General features: G+C 43.8%; 1 protein-coding gene across 1 annotated transcript in view; it reads left to right on the top strand.

Annotated features, from left to right (window-relative positions):
- The window catches only part of LOC119135883 (raftlin-like), a 38,547-nt gene extending 13,947 nt beyond the window's left edge, over positions 1-24,600 (top strand). Inside the window, exons 3-10 of the mRNA XM_037273855.1 lie at positions 2,947-3,124; positions 6,856-6,964; positions 9,223-9,583; positions 13,073-13,288; positions 16,373-16,482; positions 19,303-19,406; positions 21,296-21,371; positions 21,692-24,600. Of these exons, the coding sequence (XP_037129750.1) occupies positions 2,947-3,124; positions 6,856-6,964; positions 9,223-9,583; positions 13,073-13,288; positions 16,373-16,482; positions 19,303-19,406; positions 21,296-21,371; positions 21,692-22,186 (1,649 nt within the window). The 3' untranslated portion in view covers positions 22,187-24,600. The remainder of the gene's footprint in view (positions 1-2,946; positions 3,125-6,855; positions 6,965-9,222; positions 9,584-13,072; positions 13,289-16,372; positions 16,483-19,302; positions 19,407-21,295; positions 21,372-21,691) is intronic.
- Positions 24,601-26,775: the final 2,175 nt, after the last annotated feature.

Genomic DNA, 26,775 nt, shown 5'->3' on the forward strand with positions numbered 1-26,775 from the left:
CATTGATTTTGTTTTACTATAATAACTGTAGTCTTCTTGTGGTGGCATCAAAGATGATGTTTGAAGCCGCCCAATAACGTTCCTGATCAATAAATGTCCACCTCGGAACAAGAATGACAAAAATCGATGCGATTCTTGCTCTGACACGAGACAACAATCAGCGAGAGTTAATTAAAACCCAACGCTGACACTCTTGATTGAGTGGTATTTACCCTCAGGGACCAGAAAATAAAGAAGGAACGAGGTTCTATTTTTTTTTTAATCCGTTCTGTGTGACACGATTAACATGCTTCGTGAGGGTTTCAGATTGCGGTTTGGAATTGGAAATAGATGTTTGGGTTTCAAGACCTGTTTGAAGTTGTAATTTAGGGTTTCAAATGCTAGTTTTAATAATTACAATCAAAGCGTAAAGGTCAGAGATATTGCTCATATAACAAAAGATGTAGTAGCGACTTCTGCGCTTTGCTAGCAGCGTTACGTAAAAACCGCACATTCACTTTCCAGGAAACTTCAGAGTTTATAAAATAAATCTCAAATGCAATAACTGTCATTTGTGACGCAATTTAGTAGTTAACCGAAACAGAAACGGCAAGAGTTATTGTTTTTAATCGTTTTTTGTTAGCTAGCTAACGCAAAAACAACAACAGATATTGTGTTGAGATTTTACAGGGAATTTTATTACCCTTTTGGTTACGGCACTTACTGTAAGTTTTCGACCATAATTCAGGAATGTTCCAGTTATGACGAAAAAACAAACAAAAAAACAGCCTGACACAAAAACTGAAATGAATGTCAACATAAATAACAATGTCACAGACAAACACGACGGGTGGCGTCACGCCACCTCCAGCTCCAATTTCCTTCTTAGATTGTTTGCTGCCATCTTTGATTAGGAGCTCTCACTCCATCAGCTATTCGGAATCCAACCCCCGAGGCTAGCGCCGCCGCCGCCGCCGTCCTCATGATGCATCCATATAAACAACCCCCCCAAGCCTCTGTGTGTTTAATGCTCCTGTCTGACTCTTCGCTAACACAATTTCCACGGAAAACCAATTTGTTGCCTGTCAGACAGAAAAGCGTCTATTTTTTTCGCCGTGATTTGTCATAACGCCGCTTCGTTTTTCTTGTACGCTACACGCACAAAAATCCGCAAGCACTTTTTCATGTTACAAAAGTTTCCAAGTATCAAAAGTTTGGAGTCCCCGACACCAGTTGCACAGATTGACATGGAATTGGGCGGACATGTCAATCATAACACCACGCTGGAAAAAGCCTCAAGCAATTAGGACAGGAAGTTGATTTGCAGTAACGATAGACTTTCAAATCATTGCGCGAACGAACCGCTGTGATCTCCGATGAGGAAAAAAAATCACACGTGTGTGTTTTTAAAAGACGAGATTAATAGCGACTCCCAGAGTGATTAGCGCCCACTCGGGGAAGAAGAGGCCCGCGGCTGTGTTTCCACAGCTAATTGAAAGCGCTCCTTATTTACTCTTCTCTGCATTTCGCTTCCTGCTCTGATCCTCGTGGCGCGTGCCGTGATAGCTTCTTTCCACCAGGAGTTCTTCTCGCACCAAAGGCAAGAAAACCAAATTAGGAATCACAGAAGGATTAATGCGCCAGCGGTGCAGGAAGATGGAAATGGAGGAAGGGGGGTGGGGGTGAGACGCTTCAGTCATTTTCCATGGCGGCCTATTTCTTCCTGTTAATTCCTTCACGCCTGTTAGTTTTCAAAGCGGCGGCATTGTGGTGCAGTAGGACACTATGATTGAGAAATTGAGAATTATTTTTAGACGAGCGCTCACTTACACCCCCTGAGGACATCATTCTGTTTCTTTTGCTTCTCTGTCAGCACTTCCGGAACACTTGGGATGACATGCTGGGATGTCAGATTCGCACTATTGTCGCGTCGCTAGCAGACGCAGTTTTCAATCAAGGGGCTTCATTGATTTGGGATAATAATGTCAAGAAATGGATGTAAAGGTCCAGAAGAGAAGGAGTTGTCCCGGTTGGGTCATTTATCATACAAATTTGAATTTATAAAAGAAAAAAAAATTGAATATGCATTGTAATATTCTGGTTCTGCCTTTCACGAAATGTAGAAAAAATTAAATAATTTAAATAATAAATACATAAAATAATTAAAAATATTCCGGTTCTGCCTTTTACGATATGTAAAAACAAAAACTAAATAAATAAAATAAAAAATTGAATAAATGAATAAATAAAATAATTTTCATCTCAATTAAGGGAAATTGGTTCATTTACACATCTGATAATCTCTCATGTTGCAATGGTTGGGAATGACTGCTCGAAATGTTACCACCAATCCATTGCCGAGTTCTTTATGAAGACATTAGCCAAGGTCTCCCGACTTTACTTGGACTCAAGACGAAAACTCGCCCGTGCGAGACGTTAGCGATTTAGCGTTAGCTGACCTCCAAGGCTGAGCAGCCTTTTTGATGGCCTTTTTATTTAACAACGCCGGGCGATTGCAGCTCGTTAGCCACCGCTAACGCCGCGGCTCTCGGACCAGCGAGCCGACGAGCACGTGCGGCGTCAGCAATCAGCGCTGATTGGATTTTGATCTCCTCCGATTAGGTCTGGAGCACCGAGTCTAATTTAGCAAACCCGACCTGAAGTGAATTCTTAATCACTTGACTATTTGAATTGCAAATTGTCTCAGATCTTTTATTTATCTTTCTTTTTTTTTTTTGTAGGACAGTTTTAATTATAGTTAACGACTGCTGCAGCTGCAGATGTTCGCTCAGAAATGTCAACCGTTGACGTTTGTGTGTTTCATCAGTTCTTCTTCAGTAATGATGAGTTATTTTTCTATGCCATGCATATCAATGAACAAAAAGGAGGCCACTTATTATCGTTGCTAGCCGCAGACAATGTTAAAAGGGCAAAGCAATCATGACAGTCTCCCTGTTTGTGTCTCAGGCGGGACGTCCACGTTGCGTCTGTCGTCAGTGCGAGAGCTGCCGGAACAGTTGCAGGAGCTTTACCAGCAAGGCTTCCTCCTGGCCGCCATCCACCCGTTCATCCACCCCTGCGGCCCGGAATCCAACAGCCCGCAACACCAACTCTACCGAGCCATCTTGGTTCAGAGCAACGATGGGTACGTCAGAGCACACTCATTTCTTGGCCAAGTATTATATTGATGTTTCTTTTCAAGAAATGCAAATTGTATGTATGCTTCGATTCTTACAAAATGGCTGCTTTAAAACAAAATGGCAGACTTCCTGTCCAATTTCGGACATTGGCGCTTGACTTTTTTTTTTTTCATGCGCCCTGTTAAAATTGACCCACTCAATCCGTTTAGCTGGTCTCAGTCTCGTTGATGCTTTACAAATATTCTAGGGGGCGCTAGTGAGTAAGAATTGGGTAGTCATGTTCGGTACCCTAAGATATCATATTTTCACCAGGATAGAACGAAAACCAAACTCTGATTCTCATGGGGGAGTTGATGGAGGGACCAAGTTAAAGATTCAGCAGGGCTTGAATGAAATATTTATTATTCAAAAATGGAGTGTCTTGTGAGATCGGCCAAGTTAATTTTAAGCTATTTTGCTGTTTTATCAAGATTGCATTGAAAATAATTTAACGAAATAATCAGTAAATAAATTTCCGCATTCACATTACTGAAAAAAGTGACCTAAAATGCTTTTTTTTTTGCATATCTGTCAGATGTAAACAGCGCCAACATGCATCGTGGGCACTAATGCAGCTCGAAAACAAGACAGCGCTGTAGTACCTCTCACTTGACTGACGCGAGGGGTAATTTGCCCCCCCTATCCACCCCCTCCCCACGGAGTCCCCACCTCGCCTCAGAAAAAATATAAAATGTCAACTGTCAAATCCCCCAATGTTCCATTAGGCAGCGATGTGACCAAGTTACACTTGAACAGGCAATGGCTGATGGGAAGTATTCATCATTACTGGCTGATTGTAGGGAGAAGCGGACGACGAAGCGAGTGGGGTGGGGGGTGGGGGGTGATAATGAGGTCCCCACTAAAGAGCAGTAGAGGTGAGCGGCCGGCATGAAATGACTCACAAACAGGTGAAGAAATGCTCTGTGGCACGCTGTATTGTCATAGCAATGGATGGAGGCCATGCATGGATGGCTGGAAGGAAGGAAGGGAAGGGGGAGCGCTGGAGCAGAGGGAAAAAAAGAAGAAGAAAGGCACCGGAGGAAGTCGACTTCTCCGCCGGGAGTCTTTTTATAGCCTTGTCGTCGCCTGTTGCACGAGAGAAAGACTTTTATGTTGCAGCGCTGAGTGCACCTCATAAATGTCCACTTATCTGACAGGAAGTGATGTCACAAAGTGAAGGGGTGCGTGAAAAGCTGCAGCGTGGCGTTTAAAAATGACATTTTAAAAATCTCTTCTTGCTTCAGCGTTTCATTTGTTTCACCCTAAACGCGTTATAAATGAACGTCATCTCGATTTAAGCTCCTTCAGATGTCCTTAGTAGGGTTCTGAATTTGACAGGTCTCCATTTTCACAGCCAGCGCAAGTCTAGGGCAACAAAGGGACGTTTGCGCCATTGAGGGGGTGAACACAGCCGACGTGCTTCTTGCCTTCCTGCTTGGTCACAGCGGGCACAAACAAGTCATCCATGAACCCCAAACAGCAACATCTGTCACCTTAACGCAACATGAACGTCGTCCTGCGGAGATGGGGGCGGGGCATCAGTTGCCGCATGTTTGTCAGAGTTCACACAGAAGGTGTCGCTTTGGCATTTTCAATGCCCCAGGGTGCAAATGCAAACAAATCCGTCTTGTGTTTCCTTCTTTATCACTTCTCATTCCCGTCAATATTATTTACTTTTATATTCCGTTTGTGGAATATGTTTTAAGCAGCAACATCTATCTCAAGGGGCGGCCATTTTGTCACTTGCTGTCGACTGGAAAATAACCTTACAGTGCCGAAGGGCTCAGCTTGTAAAGGTCACATGACCAAACTAAAAAAAACACGAATGCCGTGATTGGTTGATTTGTGTATGCTGCCCCCGGTGGCAAAACACCAGAAGAAGAATGTCGTCGTCTCCTCCACGCCGGATGCGTTCTGAACCTTTTCCCGTCCAAATCAAATTACGGCGCATTAGAGCTCTCGATGGCTGGATTGTCTGAGGAGCCATTGTCACGACTCTCGGCGCACAAATGACAAAATTGACTTTTTTTCTCCACTCGCTATCCGGTGGCGTGTTCATGCTAAAAGCTTTTCATTTCATCTTCTTCTTTACGCAGTAACTTGAGAAGAGATTTTAAAAAGTATGCGAGTGCGCGTATAAAACGAGCGCACATATGGCTCCCTGGACGATCGCAAACAGAGCACGAGGGTGTAAAAATAGATTAAATGCAATGTATGATTCATAACCTCATGTTTGTATTAGCCTTTGATGTCATCTACGCCGAAAAAAGATTTCTTTTTTGTACATTATATGGCAGGATTTAGGCGGGATAAAAAAATCTCACATTTCATTTTCTGTTTTACATTTTGGATCACAACGATGTGCAAAAAAAAAAAAAAAAACGAATCTTTTACACAGCAAGTGAACGTTGGCCGAAATTGTTGAATTCTAGTGACATTGATTTGCTCTTGCTGTTAAAACTGTCACCATGACGACAGAGCCACAATGCTTTCCCCTTCCAGACCCACCAAGGTTTTTGTTCATATTATGCAATTTTCGTTTCAGAATTTATAACTACCCAGGTGTCTTCATAAAAAGCCGCCCGGCATTCAAAAACTCACAAAGGATGAAGAATTACAGCCCACTTATCATCCATAAAGACGCTTACAATTGACATTTACAATATAATGCACGTCGATTATGATGCAATTCACTCCAATTGTGATGAGATCCTGCAAAATGATTCAATCCATTCACGATACCTACACTCCAATGATGATTCACTCTGGTTTCAATACGATTCACTGCAACTATGATACGATTCACTGATCACAATGTGATACGATTAATTCCTATTCGAATATGATTCAGTCCAATTCCAATGTGATTCACTCCAATTATATGAGTCACTCCAACCACGATCTAATAAAATTTATGGTTTAGGCCATTTAAAATATATTTCACATCAACTATGATAATAAATAAATAAATAAAATACATTATCATCCGCTACTGATTCAATTCATTCTGGATCTAAATACAATTCTTTTCTATTACCACAATGCAATACAATTGACTCCAGTTACTGTTTGATTCACTAATTACTATTCAATTCCACTTTCTAAAACGTTTCTATGGCGATAAAAGTAACTGCACAGATTGGCATCCGGTTGTGTGCGTGCGTCTGAGGCGTTAAAAGTCAGCAAGTGTCAACTTCTCTGCACGCGAGATCGAACACCAGAAGCTCTGATGCACCCTGCTGTATATCGGGTGACTTCACTCTTGTCACGCACACACAAACACGCACGTGGTGAGGAAAAGGCCGTTCGGGGCTTCTTGTCAACAGGATGAGCAGCAGGGAGATGGAAACAGCAACGTTCTCCTCCTGGGGGCCGATGTGGGAGAAGATCGGAGGGGAAACGTCGTCTTATAAATAGAAAGCAGCCTGCTTGAAGACACTTCAGTGTGTGCGTGCGTGTGTGAGGAAATTTGCATGGAATTTCCTGCCTTCACGCGTCTTGCCTTTCATCTGCGAGAGTCTTTAAGTTGGTTACATTGTCATTGTCGCCTCCCGCAGGCCAACAATCCCAGCAGCAAATGTTTACACGCTCCCTGCGTTTACACGGCCACAGAGAACAACACATTATTTTTTTTTAAATCTCTATTTGAACTTCTCCTGAAAGTCAAAGTGAAACTAATGTTGTTTTCTCCCCACAGGGTGGACAGGAGGCAGGCGGTGTGCCCGCCGTGCAGGCTGCAGTTGGAGCAGTGTGTGCCCGTAGAGCAGGTGCCAACCCCGGAGCTCATCCAGGGCTACGTCAAAAAGGTAACAACTCAAACAACATATAAGCCATGAACAGTCACCTCAACTACAGTACGATTCCCTCAAATTTATTCACTCGATGGTACGATTAATTCCAGATATGGTGGAAAAGATTCACTTTGATGATTTGATTCACACCAATCACGATGTGATATGATTCACTCCAGTTGGGATACATTACATTTATGACTCACTCCAGATTCCGTGCAATACGAGTCACTCCAGTTTTCATACGATGGTACGATCAATTCCAGATATGGTGGAAAAGATTCACTTTGATGATTTGATTCACACCAATCACGATGTGATGAGTCACTCCAGTTGGGATTCATTACATTTATGATTCACTCCAGATTCCGTGCAATACGAGTCACTCCAGTTTTGATACGATTTCAGTCACTCCACATTTAGTGGAGGATTCACTCAATTGACTGACTCCAACCACGATTCAGTCATGTGATACGAATCCTCCCAATTAGCAAAACGGTTCACTCAGTAACATTACGATTTACTCCAATTACGAAACATTGATTTATTTTCCCCTAATTTGAACTCAATGCGATACGTCTCATCTTAATTTGAGTTCTTCATCTTCTCCAACATGTTTGCAAACACCGCCGGGATGTTGGCACCCCAACACCCCGCCCCTGGAAGTTTCCCCCCTCGAACCCTCTTTGCCCTTCCATTAGTCATGCCTCCGCCATCCTGTTGGACCTCATTACCGCTGCTTATCGTTTTCATCTGCTGAGCTGAGCGGGAAAGCTGGAATTCTATTCCAACTGAGACTTACAGGGATGACTTTTCCCTTCTCTATCATTATTTTAGCTTTCTCTCAATCTCTGTCATTATCCGCCGGCTTGCATCATGACCTTCAGATGCCTTCTCCGTAATATCGGCGGCGGGAGGAAATGGGGAAAAATTCCAACTTGTTACCCCGCCGGCGGGATGTTTCCGGAATATTGTTCTGCAGAGTTTGCGCCTGGCAATCATCTTGGCTAACGAAGGGGAAAGCAAGCGGCGCAAAGTGCTTTGACCTAAAAGGCGTCTGGCTCACCTTGTCGCTACCTTCTCGGTGTTGACGCCGCGGGAAACGGTCGGGCCCGAGGTCGCGTTTGACGGGTGCATCTGTCGGCGGCTGATCCAGACGGAAATATCTCAACTGTGTCATGAATATATCACGGTGACACCCGCAGCAATCATTCCTGATCCCAGGAGGTCTGCGCTTCATCGGCACGACTTCTCGCATCACGAGGCGCGCATCATACACCAAAGTTATCGGTGTGAAATTTCAGGAGCAACCAAAACTGCACTCAAAAAAAAATTTATTCCAGCTCAATTTAATTGAATGTTAGCAAAGAAATGAGCACAATGGGCTCCAAACTGAAGCGAATATTTTAACACTTACATTCATACAATAACATTATGGGCTATAAAATAATGACTAAAAGGAGCTAATGAACATATTTCCACAGTGTCATTATTTTTTTCTACAGGCAGATGTTTTGATAGCAGATCTCATTAGATTGCCAAGCTAATACCGCAGGTGTGCTTTGGATGGCGTTATTGGAATTAATGTGTGTGTTCTACTTGGTCAAGCAAGGCCTTTAACAAAATGATGTTAATGACGATAGCGTTCTTGAAAATGAATTCATTCAAATGCGCCGGTGCTCTCCGTTCGTCGCCCCCCCCCCTCCCTCCATCACCTCGTCCATCACCCCCCCTCCGCCGCCCTGTGTATTATCCTTAAATGAAAAAACAAGCTTTTATCTGTGTGATTCCATTTGGACGCATGGCAAGGAGCAGCGTGGCGTGGCAGCCGTCGCCTCGCATCAAGCGATGAGACTGGGAAGCCATTTGACTGTTTTCCAATTTAATTTCATAGTGAATAACCTGCAATTTGATTTTTATTCTCTTCCATCACGGAGAGAAGGCGTGTTTGGATGCCGAGAATGGCGGCCATTAACGTTCTTCCACGGCAAACGGCTCAATCCTTCTCTCTGGAACAATTGCAACATAAAATGCCAGTCGACGGGAACGCAATCTGAGGGGGGGTGCTGACTTTTGAAAATCTTCCAGCTGCCTTCCCAAATGTTGCCGGAAATGATTATAAAATGTGTTTTTCAAACTAAAATGAGGCTTTTGAGACGATTTTGTTTGTGTGCTTATGATAGACGTGTCTACCAAATTTCATGTTGCTAGCTAAAACTAGCTTGGGTTTTCAAATGGCTGCTAACGTGTCTGACTGTCTTTCTTCCCAACAGCAGATCCAGGACGCGGCTGAGCAGGGTGTCACATTTGTGGGCTTCGTGCAAGAACCCTACGGGGCACCCTGCACCATGATCCGAGAACCAGACACCCCCTCGCTTTCCCTGCACTCCAGCCCCAGCTCTGTGCTGGGCTCCCTGGGGAGCTGCAGCCCCTCCGACCCCTCCAGTCCCACCCGCCACGGACATCCAGGAAAGGAGACAAACGCGTGCGAGAACTCGGGGAACCACTCGGGGGGACTCTCCGTGGCTTCGTCACCGATATCTGAGGAGTTGACGGAGGAGGCGGAGTCACTGTGCCAGAACAAAAGTGCACCAGAGACAAAGCAGAGGAGCAGATACCAGCAGAGAACCTGTGGTGAGTGGTAACCATGGTTACGGTCTTTCAATTTCATAAAACAATACACATGTATTTTTTATTTTTTTTCCCAATCAATAACTTCAATCTGGCTTCACACAGTTTCTGCAAAATGGTAGAACCAGAATTTCTCAGCTTGTGCCTTTCTTGCAAAGAAGAACATTGCTGAGGCCTTCCACCATCAGATAATTAGACGTCATCATCAACTAGAAAAGAAAAGTATTCATCTCCTCAGTCTGGTCGCAGGAAGCCAACAAGCGTTTGTGTTATTTTGTGCGAGTAAACCCCCTCCATCCCTCCCCTCCCCTCCAACTACACTAATTGGTCCGTGGAGGGTCGGCAAAGGTCATCATTCCCGTCTGCGCGCAGCTTGTCGAGCCACAAAGACACGCCGGACATTTTTATCCTGCCCGACAAATCCAAACAATCGCGATAAGGATGTAACACACAAAGCGCTAACGAGCTGTAATTAAGATAGCAAAAGGTCAAAAGGTCTAATCGGGGGAAAAGGACACAACTGCTTGACTCATTTGACTGCGAGCTATTTTAGTGGCTCTGTTTATTTCTAACGGTCATGAATAAACCAATTGGAGCGGTCATATTAATCATGGATGAAGGGCCGCAAATGGCCCCCGGGCCGCAGTTTGGACACCCTTGTCTTTTGAAGTAACACCAGCGCAGCGGCACGCTTTCCCGCTATTGCCTCAACATTACGCCATAGCACTCCGCCTCGGGCGGTAATCCTCCAAAAAAAACAATCATTCCGCTTAAAGAATATCTTGCCCAATTAGCACGTCTGCGAAATAATCCGCAACTGTTTCGTCGGGTTCCTCGCAGGCCTCACATGAATAGCGCCCACCCGTGCACGGTCTATGCACAACTTGAACAGATGGCGACGCCCACTTCACCCCCGAGAGAGAGCCGATCATGTAAGCTGTGCCATGGGAGAAAAAAAAACAAAAAAAACACTAAATGTATGTGTGACTCGTATGAAACACGGCATGACATGTCTCCATCTGGGCGTCCATCTTTCTCGGTTCAGCCCAGACGCTGCGAGAAGTGGAGGCCCCGTGCCAAGCTCCCATGTCGCTTGGTTTCCTCGCTCCAACGCCTCGAGCTTGGGCCGGCTTGATCCCCGAGCGTCGCGGCCAGCGTTGGCACACCAAGAGAGAGGAAGCGAGACGTGACCGGAAAAGCTTGGCAGGCTTTGATTGATCTGTCCCACAGGAGCTTTCTCGCTCCGATTAGACAAATGTAACATTAATAGGTTGAATCACTCGGTGCTTTGCCTCGTGGCCATCCGTGCGTGCCGTCGACTATCTGGCTGTGCATTAGTTCTTTTTCTTGTTTGTGTTTTTATTGGGGTGTGCCAAGCGAGGTTATATTATTTTGAGATTTTTCATTTTGGTTCATTCTTAGTCCGTTTCGTGGAATTTTTTTTTGTATTTAGTTTGTTTTCATTAGCAGGTTTAATTGTTTGCATTAGTTTGTCTTTTTTTGTTTAATTTTAGTTTCGTTTTTATTATTTGCAGTATTAATTTTATATTTTTAAAAACACGTGTATTTCATGTGCGTAAGATTTAAAAAAATATATTTTTATTGCTGTTGGCCATTTTCAAGTTAAAGCAAAGAATGAGTCAAAACTTCAAATAACTCGACAGCAAGTGACGGAAATGGAAACTTGATGATGCATAACGGACCATAATGACCATTTTAGTGCTTTGCTCCAGAGCACAAACACAGCTCCAACATCTCGCTTTTAAAAAGCAGCAAAACGCGCCGAGTCAGCAGAGGAAGGTCACACGAGCTCAACAAAGACAACTTATTTGTCTTTATTATCTGTGAAGTGCAAGGCCTCTGCTAAATGATTGATGTTATTTGCTGCTGAGGCCGTTGGAGATAAAGAAACGTAAACGTATCTGCTCATCTGGAATTTTGCACTCTCGGAGGTTGGGCGTCATCTGATATCATCTGTCGCTTCAAAATCGGGCCTCGTTTTCAGTATCGTCCACACACCGAAGCTAAAGTTCACAATCGGTCATCTTTATTTCGTGTCTCCTGCAACGGTATATTCTTTAGTCGTAGTCGCCGGTGGACAATTTCTTTTTTTTTCGGCTTTGAAGACAACGGGAAGCACTCCCGACTTCATATTTCTAGTTTTGTTCATCTCTATGAAATCGTTCACTTGCTAAGTGTGCCGTGACCAACTGGGGGCAGTATAATATAATTTATTCATGGCGGAGGATAAAGAACGCATGCGTGTGAATATTGCATTCGCCGTCTACATATTTCTCGAGCTCGTGTTCAAATATTGGATATGCTAAAAGGGTGATGAATCCTTATTCAGATGATATTTGTTAGTAGTTAGTCTGAAATGCGTTAGCATTAAGCTAGCAGAATTTAAGTCAGAGTTGCGCGCTGGTGGCTTCGTTAAAATTCCGCAGCGACTGGCCGAAATGTCAACATTTGGCGGGGAGACTTTGGCGTCCGGCCGCCTCGTCCGTCACACCAGCTTGACAGGAAGCGCTTATGAATGATTCATCTTTGCCCACGCGCTGACACCGGAACCGAGCCCTGAATCTCACTTCGGGGTCTGTTTATGTGCGAGTTGTTTGTTTTCTTGTGCTTGTGTTGTTTTTTTTTTAAAGTGTTTGTTGTTTTATGTATTCTACTTTTTTTTTTTCACGGGGGGGGGGGGGGGGATTTTTTACATTTCATGTGCGTTTGTGCCAATCTTGGGTCGTCTCTAATTCTGCTTTCCATCTGGTCGACTGTGGTTCAGGTGCACTCACTAACCGCCTCCTTCATCTGCTCGGCACTCGGCTTTTGTCTTTTTTCCTCCTCGGTGACTGCAAGCAGAGCAAAAATATTTCCACCAAAGGAAGAAGAAAAAAAAAAAAAACTCCCACTTGGCCTGTCTTTGATACAGGGACACGTGCGCTCTTTTCTCTTCTCTCCCCCTAAGCCGTCTGCATTATGTATACGCTTCCTCTTGATGTAAACAGCGAGCCGGCGGCAGAGCCTTTAATGCATTATTCACTCAGTCTAGCCGCAAATTAACTCGCAGTGTAAACGCTCCCTCTTAACTCGCTGCATTCCTGGAAAAAACAATCGCGGGAAAATTGCGAGCTGCTATTAATTCGCCGCACGCTCGGGTCGGGGAGAAGAGACGCGACAAAAGGGGGATCGAATTTTTGCACATCAGCACATATCGCTCCAGCGGAGTGTATGCTAATCATACAGAACAGACGGAGCAAAGAGTCACCAAAAGTTCTGATAATGACCTGAGTGACTTAGTCGTCTCACAGGATGCTACAAATCACGATCGAGCGTAGACTTTGAGTTGAAGGCCGCGAGTCGAGACAGTCGGGGAACAAAAACACACAAGAAATAACTCGAGAACTTTACACACTGCACTTAGCACTGGTGTGCGCAAGGATGCTAGCAAGCAGCGACAAACTAGCTCATATTTGTCTTTTCTCTCCACAGGGGCTGAACTTCTGGCTTTGTTCAACCACCCGGCGGTGCGTGAGGGTGGCACGGTGAAGTACTACACGGTCAAGGTGCCGCTGCGAGTGCACGCCGGCATCAACGGCGGCGGCGACGTCCGAGAGGTGGAAGCTAACTGGCTGGATCACATGACGCAGCACTTTAACAACGGAGCCTCGCTGGTCGACGGACACTTCTACCTCGGAGACATTGACGGTAAATAACGGGCGGTCACAACATCCGTCTGGCTTTCCTTGCCGGCATTCAAACTATTTCCTGTTTGGGTTCTTTGGTGGGCTTTGGTGGAGCATGGCAGTGAGTGTCAACAAGCTGTAAGTCATTCATCTGGCAACGTGAACATCTGGAAACGGATTTTACACATGAAAGCCTCCTGCCCAGCTTTGTGTTGACAAAAAAGTTTCTTGAAAGAAGAAGACTAAAATCTGCCATACTCGGGTGCTGCTGTTTTGGTTAGCAACAGAATCCAAATGGGCCAAGATGCGAATTAACTCTCGGCCGTGTGTAAACTATGGCATACAGTTCGGAAGAAGCTCGGCCGCAAAATTAATAAGTATGCGAGTTAGCCTCCGTTTAGTAAACAAACATCAGTGTCAAGTTCCCGCGTTGTGACCTTTTTCCAGCAGATGTTCCAGCATCTTCCATCTGATCCGCTTTGTTCTAGAGATCGCCGCGAGTGCTCTTTGTACACGTGTTGTCATGGTGACATCGCGGCCGGCCTGCTGTCATCGTTTGCATACGCATGTCGTGCGCAGTGTGTGTGTGTCATATTTGGAGAAAAGCGTGTGAGCGTATTTTCCTCTGTGTGTGTTTGGCTGTGGCCGCAGGTAATACAAACGTATTAAATGCACCCAAATGCATTAAACATTGATACACGAGCGTGCGCACACACACGTCGTCACCAGAGTGGAGTTTCCTGAGCAAGACGTGCAGAAGTGCAAAACAGGACTGTGTGTCTTTTGTTACCCGAATGGCTTAATCTGGCTCGCTCGCTCTCTGTTGTGAGGATTTAGTCTTTTTCGTTTCTTTTTTTTCCCCCCTTGTCACACACACGCCTGAGCCGCTATTCAACATGCGCCACACTCGGCTCGCCGCGCGTTCTAAATTTGGGCAAGGACGACAAACGCGCTGCCACTCAAATCAGCCCACGTGCACATTTTTTGTATGTCATGAAAAAGGTTTCGCAAAGTGTTGCTGTTAGTTCGTGTTGTTGGACTTGTGGGACGTTCAATTGCTTAAACAAAACGAAGGAATGTCCATTCATATCGTCAGACCTATATATTAAAAAAATAAATTAACATATTATACATTCAAATGAAATTAATGTATCAAATAAAAATGATGTTAAAATTAAATGAGTTAATTCAAGGAATATATTAAATTAAGATTAAATGAACGCATTGAAATTAAATAAATGTTTTTAAAATGAAAATCTAATTAATTGTACATTAAAATCATTTTAATACATTATAATTAAAACTTGCTTTCCTTAAAATTGAAACCAATGTATTAAGTTAACATGTAAAGAATCACACAGTAATGTATTAAAAATAAATGTTTTTAAATTGAAATTGAATTAACACATCAAAGTAACAATTCATGTTCTTCGAGTGCATGTAGCCCACGTCTCCTCTTAGCTGCATAGCTCCAAAATACGATGCGTCTAATGCCGGAATCCAGAAAGATGCAGGTGCATAACAAACATCGAATAAATAAATAAATAAATCGCCATTGACGTTGCGACAAGGAAAGCGGCACCGAGCTAATCCCTTTGTTACACATCGCAAGCTGTGTTGGACTAGCAAAAGGATTAGTCTGCATCCACAAACATTACTGTTGCTACTCCTGTATTATCGTCTACAGCAGGAAATAATCATGACTTGAATGATTATTTCAATCCTTGGCTTCCTTTAACTATTTGAGACGGTCAAAATAACGACAAGCAAGCATTGGTCAATGTCTATGTGGGTCGGTTATATTTACAAATGATGAAGCAATCTAAAAGAATATATCATGATACAAAAATGACTTCATAAAAAAAAATTCCGCCATGTTGTGGAGTCTCATTGCAAAAGAGCTATGTTGAAGTGAGCTGAGGAGCTTCATTTAGACAAAACTAGTGCTTTGGTATCTATAGACAATTACAGCTTTTTTTGCAGTAGGGACTCAATTGCTCACAGATGTTTGCTATTCGCAGCACATCCCTCAACTGTCTTTTACTGCCATGTAAATTCTGCCTAGCAACAGAGATTAGCAGCCTGCGTACCAGCTACACGCACACAAACGCGCACACAGGTTCACCAGACCCCGTCCCGTCCACTGTGTGAAATATAAATGAGCTGTCAGCGCCGGTCCCGGCCTCCATTTTGAAACGGGCAGACATGACCTGGTCACACGGCTTTCTCCGAGCCTTCATGCGCACGCACTAATGAGCACAAAATGATGTGTATTTCATTTTTCATTTCACACAATCATTTATTGATTAACCACCCAGAATGCATCGCTCTGACATGAAACATCGGAGTTTGCCCGGCGGTGCGGCTTTCCCCTGTAAATGTGTCAGTCAAACGCCAAATCCAGAAGCTCCGTCACACTTTACTCACCCGGAAAATGTCGTGCAAAACGTGAACTCTACACACTTCGAGAATGCGGCGATTTGATTGGTTGACAGAGAATGGTCACTCCAGAATGGGGAGAGGAAAAAAAAAAGTCTGGATGCTTGGATGGGGGGGGGGGGTCTGGAGTGAACAATGTCTGCATTTGAGGGAGCCAGCAGATGTCTGAAGCGTCTTCAATTGAGAGTGCACCAGCCCCTAATTAGGTTTTGGGGAGGCATCTATATGAATCCCCCCCCCCCCTCCTCCTCGCTGTCTGTCCTTCCTGTCGCTCTAGCCATAGGCCCCGCCCCTCCCCACCAACACTATGATTGGGGTCTCGTAATGAAATGTGGAGTGTCTTGTGTTGCGTCTGGGCTCGGGCAAACTGTATTAGCGTGGAAATGGCAGGGCAGTAATGAGAAAGCACTCAGGGCCAGCCTGGATGACCGTGCGCCAATTGCCCAACACACGTGTGTGCGTGTGTTGAAAAGGAATAACAAGAAATGCGGAGGGGGGGGCGGGGGGTCATGAAGGCCAGTCTGTCTGGGATGAGATGCAAAGGGAACGTATCAGCAGCGTTGGAGCATGTTTGAGATCATGTGACCCAGTCACCCTTTTTTGCACTGGCTGTCAAAGACAAATGTATTAATACTAAAAATGATTTTTTTTTTTTTTTTCATTGCAGATTTGCTTCCCAAGTCGGTGGAGAGCGTCTTTGTGTTCCAGGAAGCCAGCGAAGGCGAGGCCAATACTACCTACGACGCCATCGTGGTGGAGCAGTGGACCGTCATTGACGTAGGTGCACTTTTGGTCAGATTTGAACAAGAGTATATATGAAGTATTTGATTTCAAATCATATCTGATCAAGATTTGGGGGTTGTTCCGAAGAAGCCGAATCAAAACAAGCTTTGGTTCTTTCATGCAACAATTTGACCCTTTCTGTGTATATTTGTCCAATTTCTCTCCTTTTTATTGCTTTTCTGCTTGTTTGTGGAATGAAACGTTGAAACATGCAGTACATCTTATTGACATATTGAGCGTGCGCGTGTGTGCCGGCCCGTGTGTGTCAGTCGCGGTAAACAAGCGCTTATCTTCTCCCGATTATATCTTCCGTCAGCAAAGGTTTGGTGTTAAAATGGATTTCTGTCCAGTGTGTTAAAAAGGTGTGTATGCGTGTCCATGTGTGTGTTATATACTGTATGTGTGTATACAGATGCTATCTCGCTAATGGAATTTTGACTTTTCTCAGTGTGAAAGGACGTTTTCTTGTCCCACCAATTCACCTCTTGACGGTCTTAACGAGCTAAGTGGGGCGTTTACTGGGTGAAAGTGCAGTCAATTGTAAGAGAGGTGAACATGAAGCTTCATTGGTTCCGAGATCTTCTCGCATCACCCCCGTTTAATGTAAAACTTAAATAGACAATGAAAGTCTATTCGCTTCATGCTATTATGTCATTTGAAAAGAAACTGACTGGCTAACGCAAACTAGCATAGACGTTACGATACTTCTAAACTATTAAAACATTCTGTTTGACAAAGTGTAGTAAAAGTTGAGCAACTTTATAAATTAAGAACTTGCACAACATTCAAGGTACTTAAAACGTACGTAAAATTTAAATAGCTAATGAGAGTATATTAGCTTAATGCTACTATACCATGTGAAAAGGCATTGACTGGCTAACGCAAAACTAGCATAGACCTTACGGTACTTCTAAACTTCAAAACTCCAAATTCTGCTTGACACAGAGCTCACACAACATTCAAGGTACTTTTGTGTTATTTAGTTGAAGCCATGGGAGATAAGTTTCACTTTAGCGTCGAAAAAACAAGAGATGGAAGCAATCTTAATTGACCCATTTGCATTGCGCTTCATCTTCATCATGCTGTTTACTTTCAATGCTTCTCAGTTCCCCGAATTTGGCTCAAAGACTTCAAACCACAACAGAGGCTTTACTTCATTTATTTAAATCAAGCGGAATGTCCTTTTAAAAAAAAAAAAAAAAAAAACTCCTGACGGTTGCTAGTGAGCATTGTTCCTTGGTTCTTATCGAAGCGGCAGAATCTGACAGGCCGAGCGACACCTCTCCTGCTGGGCGCTGGTGCAAATTAGCCCTGCCGCTATCTGGGTCGCGGCTCTTGTCTCACCTCCGCCAGGGAGAACCGAGACATCACACATACTGCAAGCAAGGCGTGTGCCACATGCAAGCTGGTGACGGATATATCTCGGTTAAGTCTAAACTAAAAATTAAAGAGCAAACAATTTCGGTTTTGACAACAGAAGAAAATCTGGATATACCCAGGTGACATTTTCTGCTTTTACATAAAAATAACAGTGATCACTTTCGACAGTGGTGGGGGGGGAGGAAAAAAAAAAGTCGGAGCAGATGCGTCATCTTTAAACAAAACCCAATGAAACTCAAAACTCTTCCCATGAATAAAAATGAAGGCGCGCACAGCGAGTGAACTCGCAAAAAAACAAAATCAAGCCAAACTTTGGTTGGTGACTTTTGAACGCTGTTGACATTTGAATGCGTGCAGTTGTTGACTTGCTGAACACGTTTGCTGCTTATCACTTATTTCTCTTGCCTGACATTTTTATGTTTATTTTTGCGCTTTGCCTCCAGGCTGCTTTTGGCTTGTGCGTCACCGAATGAGTTTAAATTGTATTTAAATGTTTGTGATGTTTGACATTTATTATTTGTGTCTGTTTGCAGGCCTCGTTAGCTTTTTCCATTTATTGGTCTTATCAAAGTGCATTAATTCAGACTTCATTTCCTGTTGAGGCTTACTTGCTGCTTTTATTATGTTTTGGTACGTGCATTTCAACATCAGCGGGATTTAAGCGTGTGGGCACTTAATATGAAACATTTCTGCATTTGGTTTGATTTGACACACTTTTGCTCACTCAAAACATGCATTAAATGAAGTCCACCCGGCACATATCAGATAGCATTCAAAATAACTTTTTATTTTACTTCATTCACTCTTGCCCACTGAGAACTTGTCAAATCTTGTAAGAAACTCTGTAAAATCCCACAGGACCTGTCCTAACTCCCATGAGACAGGCTAAATCCCACGAGATTACAGCTAAATCCCACGAGATTTCTAAATCCCACGAGACTTCCGCTAAATCTCACAAGACTTCTGCAAAATCCCATGAGACCAGCTAAATCTCACGAGACTTCAGCTAAATTTCACGAGACTTCAGCTGAATCTCACGGGATTTCAGCCAAATCTCACGAGATAACCCCAAATCTCAAGTCTTTTGCTCTCACTTTAAAATCCACTTGCAACACATCTTTTTTAACTACAATTAATGTCCTAAAATAAATATGTGGGTATTGCCTACCTGATAGACACACAAAATGAGTTTCACTGAGCAGCCTGTTTGTTCAAGGTCTTAGTGTTGCTGACAAACTCTTGTCATCAGCTCAGCGTGTTGCTATGTTGACTCATAGCAACCGAGGATTTTCTACGGTGCTTGATTTATTTTTCCAACCTTTGGAGCAAACTCCAACACGACACAAAAGCCTCCAATAGAAGCGGTGATACGCATAATCATGCAAATTGATTGTACTAAGTGCTGTGTGTGTGTGTGTGTGTTTTTTTCCACAGGGTTTACAGGTGAAGGCTGACTATGTCCCCCTGCTGCAGTCCTTGGCGATGTACGGCTGGAGACTCACCTGTGTGCTGCCAACGCCCGTCATCAAGACCAACAGGTAATCAGCCATTCGCCATTTTGGGGGAAATTCAGAAACGAAGCTAGCTTCACTTAGAAACGCACAAGACATGCTTGAAAAGATACAGGAAGTCGGCCATTTTGTTTTGAAGTGACTATTGTTGGGTTGTTTTGGCCGTTTTTAAATCGAAAAAAGGGTTTGTCCCCTTCTGGAAAGATGTGTAATAATAATTGCGCAGCACTTTACTTTTTGTCACCGCGTGCGTGCCGCATGGAAGCGAAGTGAAACGTGAAAATCTTTGCAAGTCATCTCCTTTCACACTTGTTTGTGGCTACGCTGACATTTCTCTCCACCATCGCTTGGCCTAGATTGTATGAAGTGGAACACAGCCAGCACGCACACCTTGTCTCGACTTGCGGTTCAAACAAACTTCCTGCTCGAAAGACGTTGACCTGAATCTGCTTCCCCGCAACTTAAATAAAAGCTGAGCAACCGTCACAGGAAAATCTCATAACGTTCTCTCGGCTAAGCTCGTACTGACAACGTTGGTGGCGACGACAGGAAGGAGGAACTTCTCGTCTAAGATGCAAAATTGCTAGAAATGACCAAGAAAAAAAAAAAAAAAAAGCTTTCACAACCGACTCATAATATCATGGACCCCCCCCCCCTCCCCCTCCCGTTTACACGGCGCAACACAACGGCGCTAATTAATCAAGCCGGCCTAGATAGCGCACAACAAGCAGCTTATTTCTCACCCAGCCTGCAAACAGTTTTGATGATACATTTCACTCCGATACTCATTAGGCTCGTCTATTCGCCCGCTGGATGAAACAACGTGTCTGCAAACGGGTTCCGGCGTGGTTGTTTTTGTCTCATCTGAAATGGATGCTAGCCGACGTTCGGCTGGCGTCTCCGCGCAACATTAACCCAGACGCTCATCTTGCCTTGGCTGCATTCAATTAGTGTAGCTGGTGATTACATTTTGGAGCCATTAAGTCATTTCTCATTGTTCGCCGATAAAAAAAACGCATAAAAGTCTTGTTCGATTGATGATTGCATATGAAAATCAAAGCTCATTATGACAACGAGAAAGATCAAGTTAGACTATTGGACCTAACGTCAGTTCAACCCAGTGAGGTTTTAGATACATCAAATTATTTATATAGTTTTGTTAGCAGGTTTTTCTTTTTTTTAGCCTCCAGGTCCATTCAGTCGTGAGTAGACGTGAAGTCTTAATAGCTCGGCGACAGTGTGTGCCACAAAGGCCTGTCATTTCCTCAACAGGCTGGACTGAAGTTTCTGCTGGGAAAGCGTTCTTTTTTTTATTTTTTTTTTGCCTTTGATTCCCCCCACAGAGCTCGTCCAGCGTTCTCGACAGCCGAGAAAATAGCTCACGCAGACGTCTCGAGCAGGCCGCTAATGGAAAAAAGTGTTTTTGTGAGGCTTTTTGGGTGGTTTACATAAGGAGTCTTGCATCTATTTCATGTCGCGAAAAGGGAAGATTTGCAGCGGGGGCTTTTAATGTTGCCGAGCCCGTCATCAAGCTCTTATTCGTGGGCGACGTTGGACGGGCTTCGTTTTTAGCCCAAAACAGCAGGATGGAACATGAAAGCCACAAAGCCAGACGCAAACAAGAAAGCTGTCAGCGTCAGCCCCAAGCGGACGATTTATACAAAAACAAAACGGGGCCGACGTCTCGTTAATGAGAGCGGCGTGAAGAAAGAATGAAAGGAGCGGGATCATAAAGAGGCGCCGACCCAAAACGTGACACGGGCCTATGTTGTGAAAGCCATAGAAGCTTTTGTTAGGTGCGGCAAAACAGACGCTCAAAGATAAATCACAAAGTGCGTCGCCGACAGATTACGAAAGTAAGAGCTTATCAAGAGTCTGAAATATTTTTTTAAAGAACATCATCCTTTTCTCTGCAGTGATGGCAGTCTGGCGACCAAGCAGATTGTGTTTCTGCAGCGACCAGTCCTGAGCCGGAAGCAGAAGGAATCCAAGGTACACTTTGCTTTCATTGTTTTCAAATGGCCGCTTCCACGCAGATGTTTTCCCTTTCACGCTAAACACAATGGCCTCTCTGTGAGCGTGATGGTGGGCGAAATGTTTACAGAAGTCGAACCGGACATTTTCTGGAGATGACCTCTGAATAGTCGTGATAACCTCTATGAGTGGAATGACATAGGCCAAAGATTTAGGAGATAGCTCAAGTCCAACACATTTCCCTTGACGGCAACTTTTGGCCACGGACCTCATCAGTCAGATGTCTGCATTTTATGTAGTATATGATGAACACTAATCCAAAACTTTCCATGTTCCAGAAACTGATCTTCAAACCTCGTGGTAAGGCCACCAAAAATGGCATCAAAAACAAAGAGAAGAAGACAAAACCCAAATCGGAAGAAGACATTCCCGATCGTAAGGAAAATGGCGAGAAACCAAATGAGCAAGATGAAAAGATTGAAGACCAGAACGCTGTCAAGGTTGAAACTGTTGAAACAAAGGAAGAAGCGGAAGTCGTAGAAGAGATAGAAAAGGAAACCTTTGAACTTGGCGAGGAGGGATTGGCAGAGTCTCCGGAGAGGACAGACGTCCAAGAAGTCACAGAAACTGCGGCTGACAACAAAGACGACCAGATCGTGGACGAGCGAGAAGTTGAAGTTTCAGTGGAAAATGGCCTAGAAACGGACGAAGATAAAAATGAAGACGAACCAGACCAGAACCAATGCACGATTGAAGAATCAGTTGGCCTGGACCTCAAGGACAAGGGTACGGTGGCAGATTCACAGAGCCCAAATGAAATCCTACAAGAGTAGCCCAGAATTTGAAAAGCCCTACCTCGAAAACCTCAAGACAGGGTTCACACCAAACATTATTGGGACTTGGAGCACCATCGACTTTGAAATCTGCCATCTTTCATCTACCGACTGCTGTATAACCACACCTTGTGAATGTACCACGTATCCTGAAGGAAGCAAATGAAGATGCTCGGACTAGACTTGGATCAAGAGCTTGCAGTCTATTAGCTGGCCGGTGCCTTTTAATGGCCAGACTGATATCTGCGGGAAAAGTTATTTTTGGACTCTTGTTGATCTAGGTGACGAACTTAAAGTCTAAAGACCACTGGCCAACCTCCGTCATACTGCTGACTGCCTAAGGACAGAAAAGACTTGATTCATTCAACTCTACGGGATCTGAAGTGTTAGCCTCTGGGAGTGGGATTCCTTTGCGACAGGCAATCCAAAGTTAGCGACACAATGTTGACGGCTACGCTCACCTCGCATACAGAATGTTCCGAACAAGCGGATGTGAAATTCACGGGACTATCATGTAGCTTTTATCTATCGTATCGTAAACAACGTATGCTATGAAACTCGACTTCTGTAGCCGTGTCTCTTGCCATACTGAGGATTTGACAAATATATTCCATTAAATTTCACTTGACAGCAGCCTTTGATAAAAAAAAAAAAAAAAAACCACTTTTCTGAAATGTCCATTCATGCCAGGGAATGAATTGAGAAAATGGTGCCTGTGGCGCGTAAAACGAAATGAACTGACTCGTTTTAAAGTAATAGCGGTTAGCATGGCTCTTACCTGCGGCTATTAAAGCGCTCCTCAGCGGGTGTTGTTTAGAACAGTGAGCGAGTCGTGAGATGGCGTTGCTTGCCTAAAGGCCGGACGGCGGGTGGGTCGCGACCACATACGCTACACGAATCGCCCGTTAGCTCTCTAATGGTTTTTGTCAGTAGGGCATCTGTCAGGAATTGTGCATTTCTTACAAAAGGAGACTGAGGGATTCATTTAGCCACGGCGGTATTGACAATAATGTCGAGCCCAGGTACCTTAGCAAATAGCTTTGAGATTTCACACAATTCACACTTTGACGTGAACGGAATGATTTTTTCTGGTTTGATTGTTTTGCTGTTTAAATGTTACAATTACACCCAACGAGACGCCGTGTTTTGTGCTGTCCATGTGTTGTCTGGTGCTGTTTTTGTGTAGAGCGGAAAACACACGAGACCAGCTTAGCCTTAATTAGCCAAATTCTCAATTTTTTTTCTAAAGTTGCCTCTTAAACGACTTTCCCATCCACCAAAATATTTTGCTAGTGAGGCGCCTGCCTATCCTATTGAGGCTTCAAGCTACCTCCCGAGGGTTTCTTGGTTTTAAGCTTGATGTCTACGCCCTTCCCGATGGCAAAATGTGAGGTCATACTTAATGGCAGCCCAGGTTCAAGGGTCACATTTGGCCGCCGGATTGATTTTTCCAGAGGGTAGAAGCACTCTAATTGTGTTCCAAGATGTGAGGAACATTCTCTCACTGGCTTTTGGCTGCTCCTGGGCTTTCATTGAATGTTTTATTTCGTGCTTTACAATGATTTATGCAAATGGCATCGCGCTTGGGCGCCACAGAGCTCATGTAGTTTTTTTTTGTTTGTTTTTTTATACAGGGGTTACTTGGTTTACATATGGTTGGGAACAAAAAAAATCAGACAGTGACGATATCAAGGTTTTGCGATACTGTATCGTGACGATATTATACGTTGCCCATTGACCATAAAAATACGTGAGTGCTAACATGCTAACATTTAACTGTTCATTGGTGACAGCGGATGTTACGAACCGGACACGATGTTTTTTTTTCATTACGGTCAACAATCCGTACGTCATGCTGGTGAATCGGCACCCGATCGTGGCTGATAACGATTCGGTCCTTGGTGGTATCGACGTTTTGTCACGTCATATCAAAAGTTGTCAATTCTGCCTTGAGGCGTTTATTTTCATCGTTAGAAGGAATTTAATTTCATCAATTTCACCGGTTTGTTTTTTCCTGGCTATTTTAAACATGGCAATCAGCAACACCCTTGACCTGCCGTCCCCTCAGTGACATCATCAAGGTCACATGATAGCACTGTTTGTCTTAACATTCCATTCGGACAGGCATCGACGGTCGTACCTTGATGAACATTTTGTGGGTAGTTGTGTTTTATTTGTTTCGTCAGTAAAGAGACATTTGAAATTTTCAACATTCCAGCTGCCTGTTTTTGTGTGTAAAAAAATGCCAGTGATGGTGTCAAAGTATTCTTTATCTGTGTGCTGTCCCGTCCATCGACGTTGTTATTGTTAGCCGCCGCTACTGCATCTGTACAATTTGTACATTATAAAAGTATTTATATTTAATGTCCACATGTGTGCTTCTTTACTGGGTTCTTAAACAATGCCAGTGTCAGCAAAAATGTTAGTTTTTATAAATTATAAAAAAATCCTAAAAATGTTTTTTCAAACAGATGAAACAATAAAATAACTATTGATGAATATCACATTCCCTACTCATGTCTTCACGAAATGATCACATTAGCACTCGAAGCCATGTTTTGTTGATGACATCATTAAACGAGAACGTCATTAAATGTGCATTTGGGCTACTATTTGGCTCACTGTGGTAAAAGGTCAAAAGTTTGCATCCAACACTGATGGGATATTTGCGCCGCTGTTGCGCTGCAACACGGCGCCCAAGGGCCACATTACACAAACACACACACACACACACACACACACACACACACAAATGTGTGTATAAACACACAAATGTGGCTTGTAAAAGTGCAGCAAGAAGGACAAATGAAAGCGGGGGACACATGAGAAGCTTTTGCTTCTGTATGGACGTGGAATTCCTAATAATGCCCCAGCTCGGCCCTCGCAGGTCAATATTTCAGCCCAGATAATAACACGGCTCGGCGTTATGAAGGGCCCACAAGGCCAACTCAATCCATACTGCCTAAGACTAAAAGATCATTAAGAGCAAACCCCAAACACCAAAGCACTCTCCTGTCTGCATTGATTGATTGCTAATTGAAGACATTGATGAGTCCATCACACACACACACACGGAGACATCATCAAAGGTTTGCATGTCTATTATGTATGAGCTACAGGACCCCATTGAATCGCATATAACTCGGCTGAATATTTTGCACAAATGTTTTGTTTTGTTTTTTCAAAAGGCTTTTCGTGTCTAATCGAAGGAGGATAATTGACACCGAGGAATAAAAAACACTAAAAGTGGGCAATTTGCTGCTCCTTAATAAAGTGTTTAAATTAGACAGCGTATGTCTCACTGGTTGTGGTTCTTAGTCTGCCTCAATGCCACACTGCCCTCTAGTGGAGGGCAGTGATACATCAAAATAATTACACTGCTAGAATTTTGGCTTTAATTTGAACGGAAAAAATGCTTTCAAGAGAGGGGGGAAAAGAAATTATATATAAAAAAAATAAAGATCCCTCAATATAAGATTATTTTTAGCTTTTCAGGGTGGACTCGTGAGTTGGGGGTGGTGTTTGAGACCCTTAAAATGCATACATTATATTAATAAAATGTTAAATTTGGTATTTTTGCCACTTTGCAATCCACCTTGGTACCTGCGCCACTGTCAGGAAGTCACTTCTGCACGCTCTCTGCTCAACTTTGAATATAATCACCGGTAGGCTTGATGTGGCGTAATGAGGTCACATGGTGATGATATGTAAATGTGATGTCACTACGGCGGTAGAAGAGGAACATTAGAGACATGACACAGAGCTATATGACATCATCACTCACTTTACAGGAGCTGCTGGCAGGGACAAGTCCAGGAAAAAAAAAATCATTTTATGTTAAAATAAAAATAGTTAATCAATCCCCTGCCACGCTTTATTATTATTATTTTTTTTTAAGTGCTGCCGAAGGTGGATTTGTTATATTCATTTGTGTCTGCCATGAAAGGAAAATGGCTGCAGAGCAGGTTAGTAAGCAATTAAGACCCTAACTCTTGTTTAGAAACGCACCACAAATGAACTTTTGCTAATGGCGACTGTCAGAACCCCCCTTACAGGGTGCAGGCCAAAGTCATCACGTCGTCAGAGGAGGAGGCCGTCGCCGTGCTCTCCTCGCTGTACGACGCCGACAAACACCTGAGGGTCCTCCACTCGCCCGCCTCCGACTACCACATCATGGAGTTCCTGGGGGAAGGCACCTTCGGCGACGTGGTCAAATGCTTGAAGACGGCCACTAGGGAGGAAGTGGCTGTCAAGATCTTCAAGCAAATGGACGCTCTGGACTTGTTTAAGAAAGAGGTGCCTGACACGAGGCCCCGTCGGCTACTTTGATGACTTGATTTGATTGAAATGTCTTTTTCAGGCCCGGGTGTTGAAAACCTTAATGGATTTCGACACGGACAAAGTCAACCTGATCCAGTGCAAGAGCATCTTTGTGGACAGAGTCTACATGTGTCTCGAGTTTGAGATGTTGGACATCAACTTGTTGGACTTCATGAACAGCAGACCCACCAAGTGCCTTCTGGTCAAGGAGATCCGACCCATTCTGCATCAGGTACGTTTACCTTCGTCTAAAGTGGTCAAATACAAAA

Source organism: Syngnathus acus, chromosome 16 (genome assembly GCF_901709675.1).
Source record: "Syngnathus acus chromosome 16, fSynAcu1.2, whole genome shotgun sequence".
Lineage (NCBI taxonomy): Eukaryota > Metazoa > Chordata > Actinopteri > Syngnathiformes > Syngnathidae > Syngnathus > Syngnathus acus.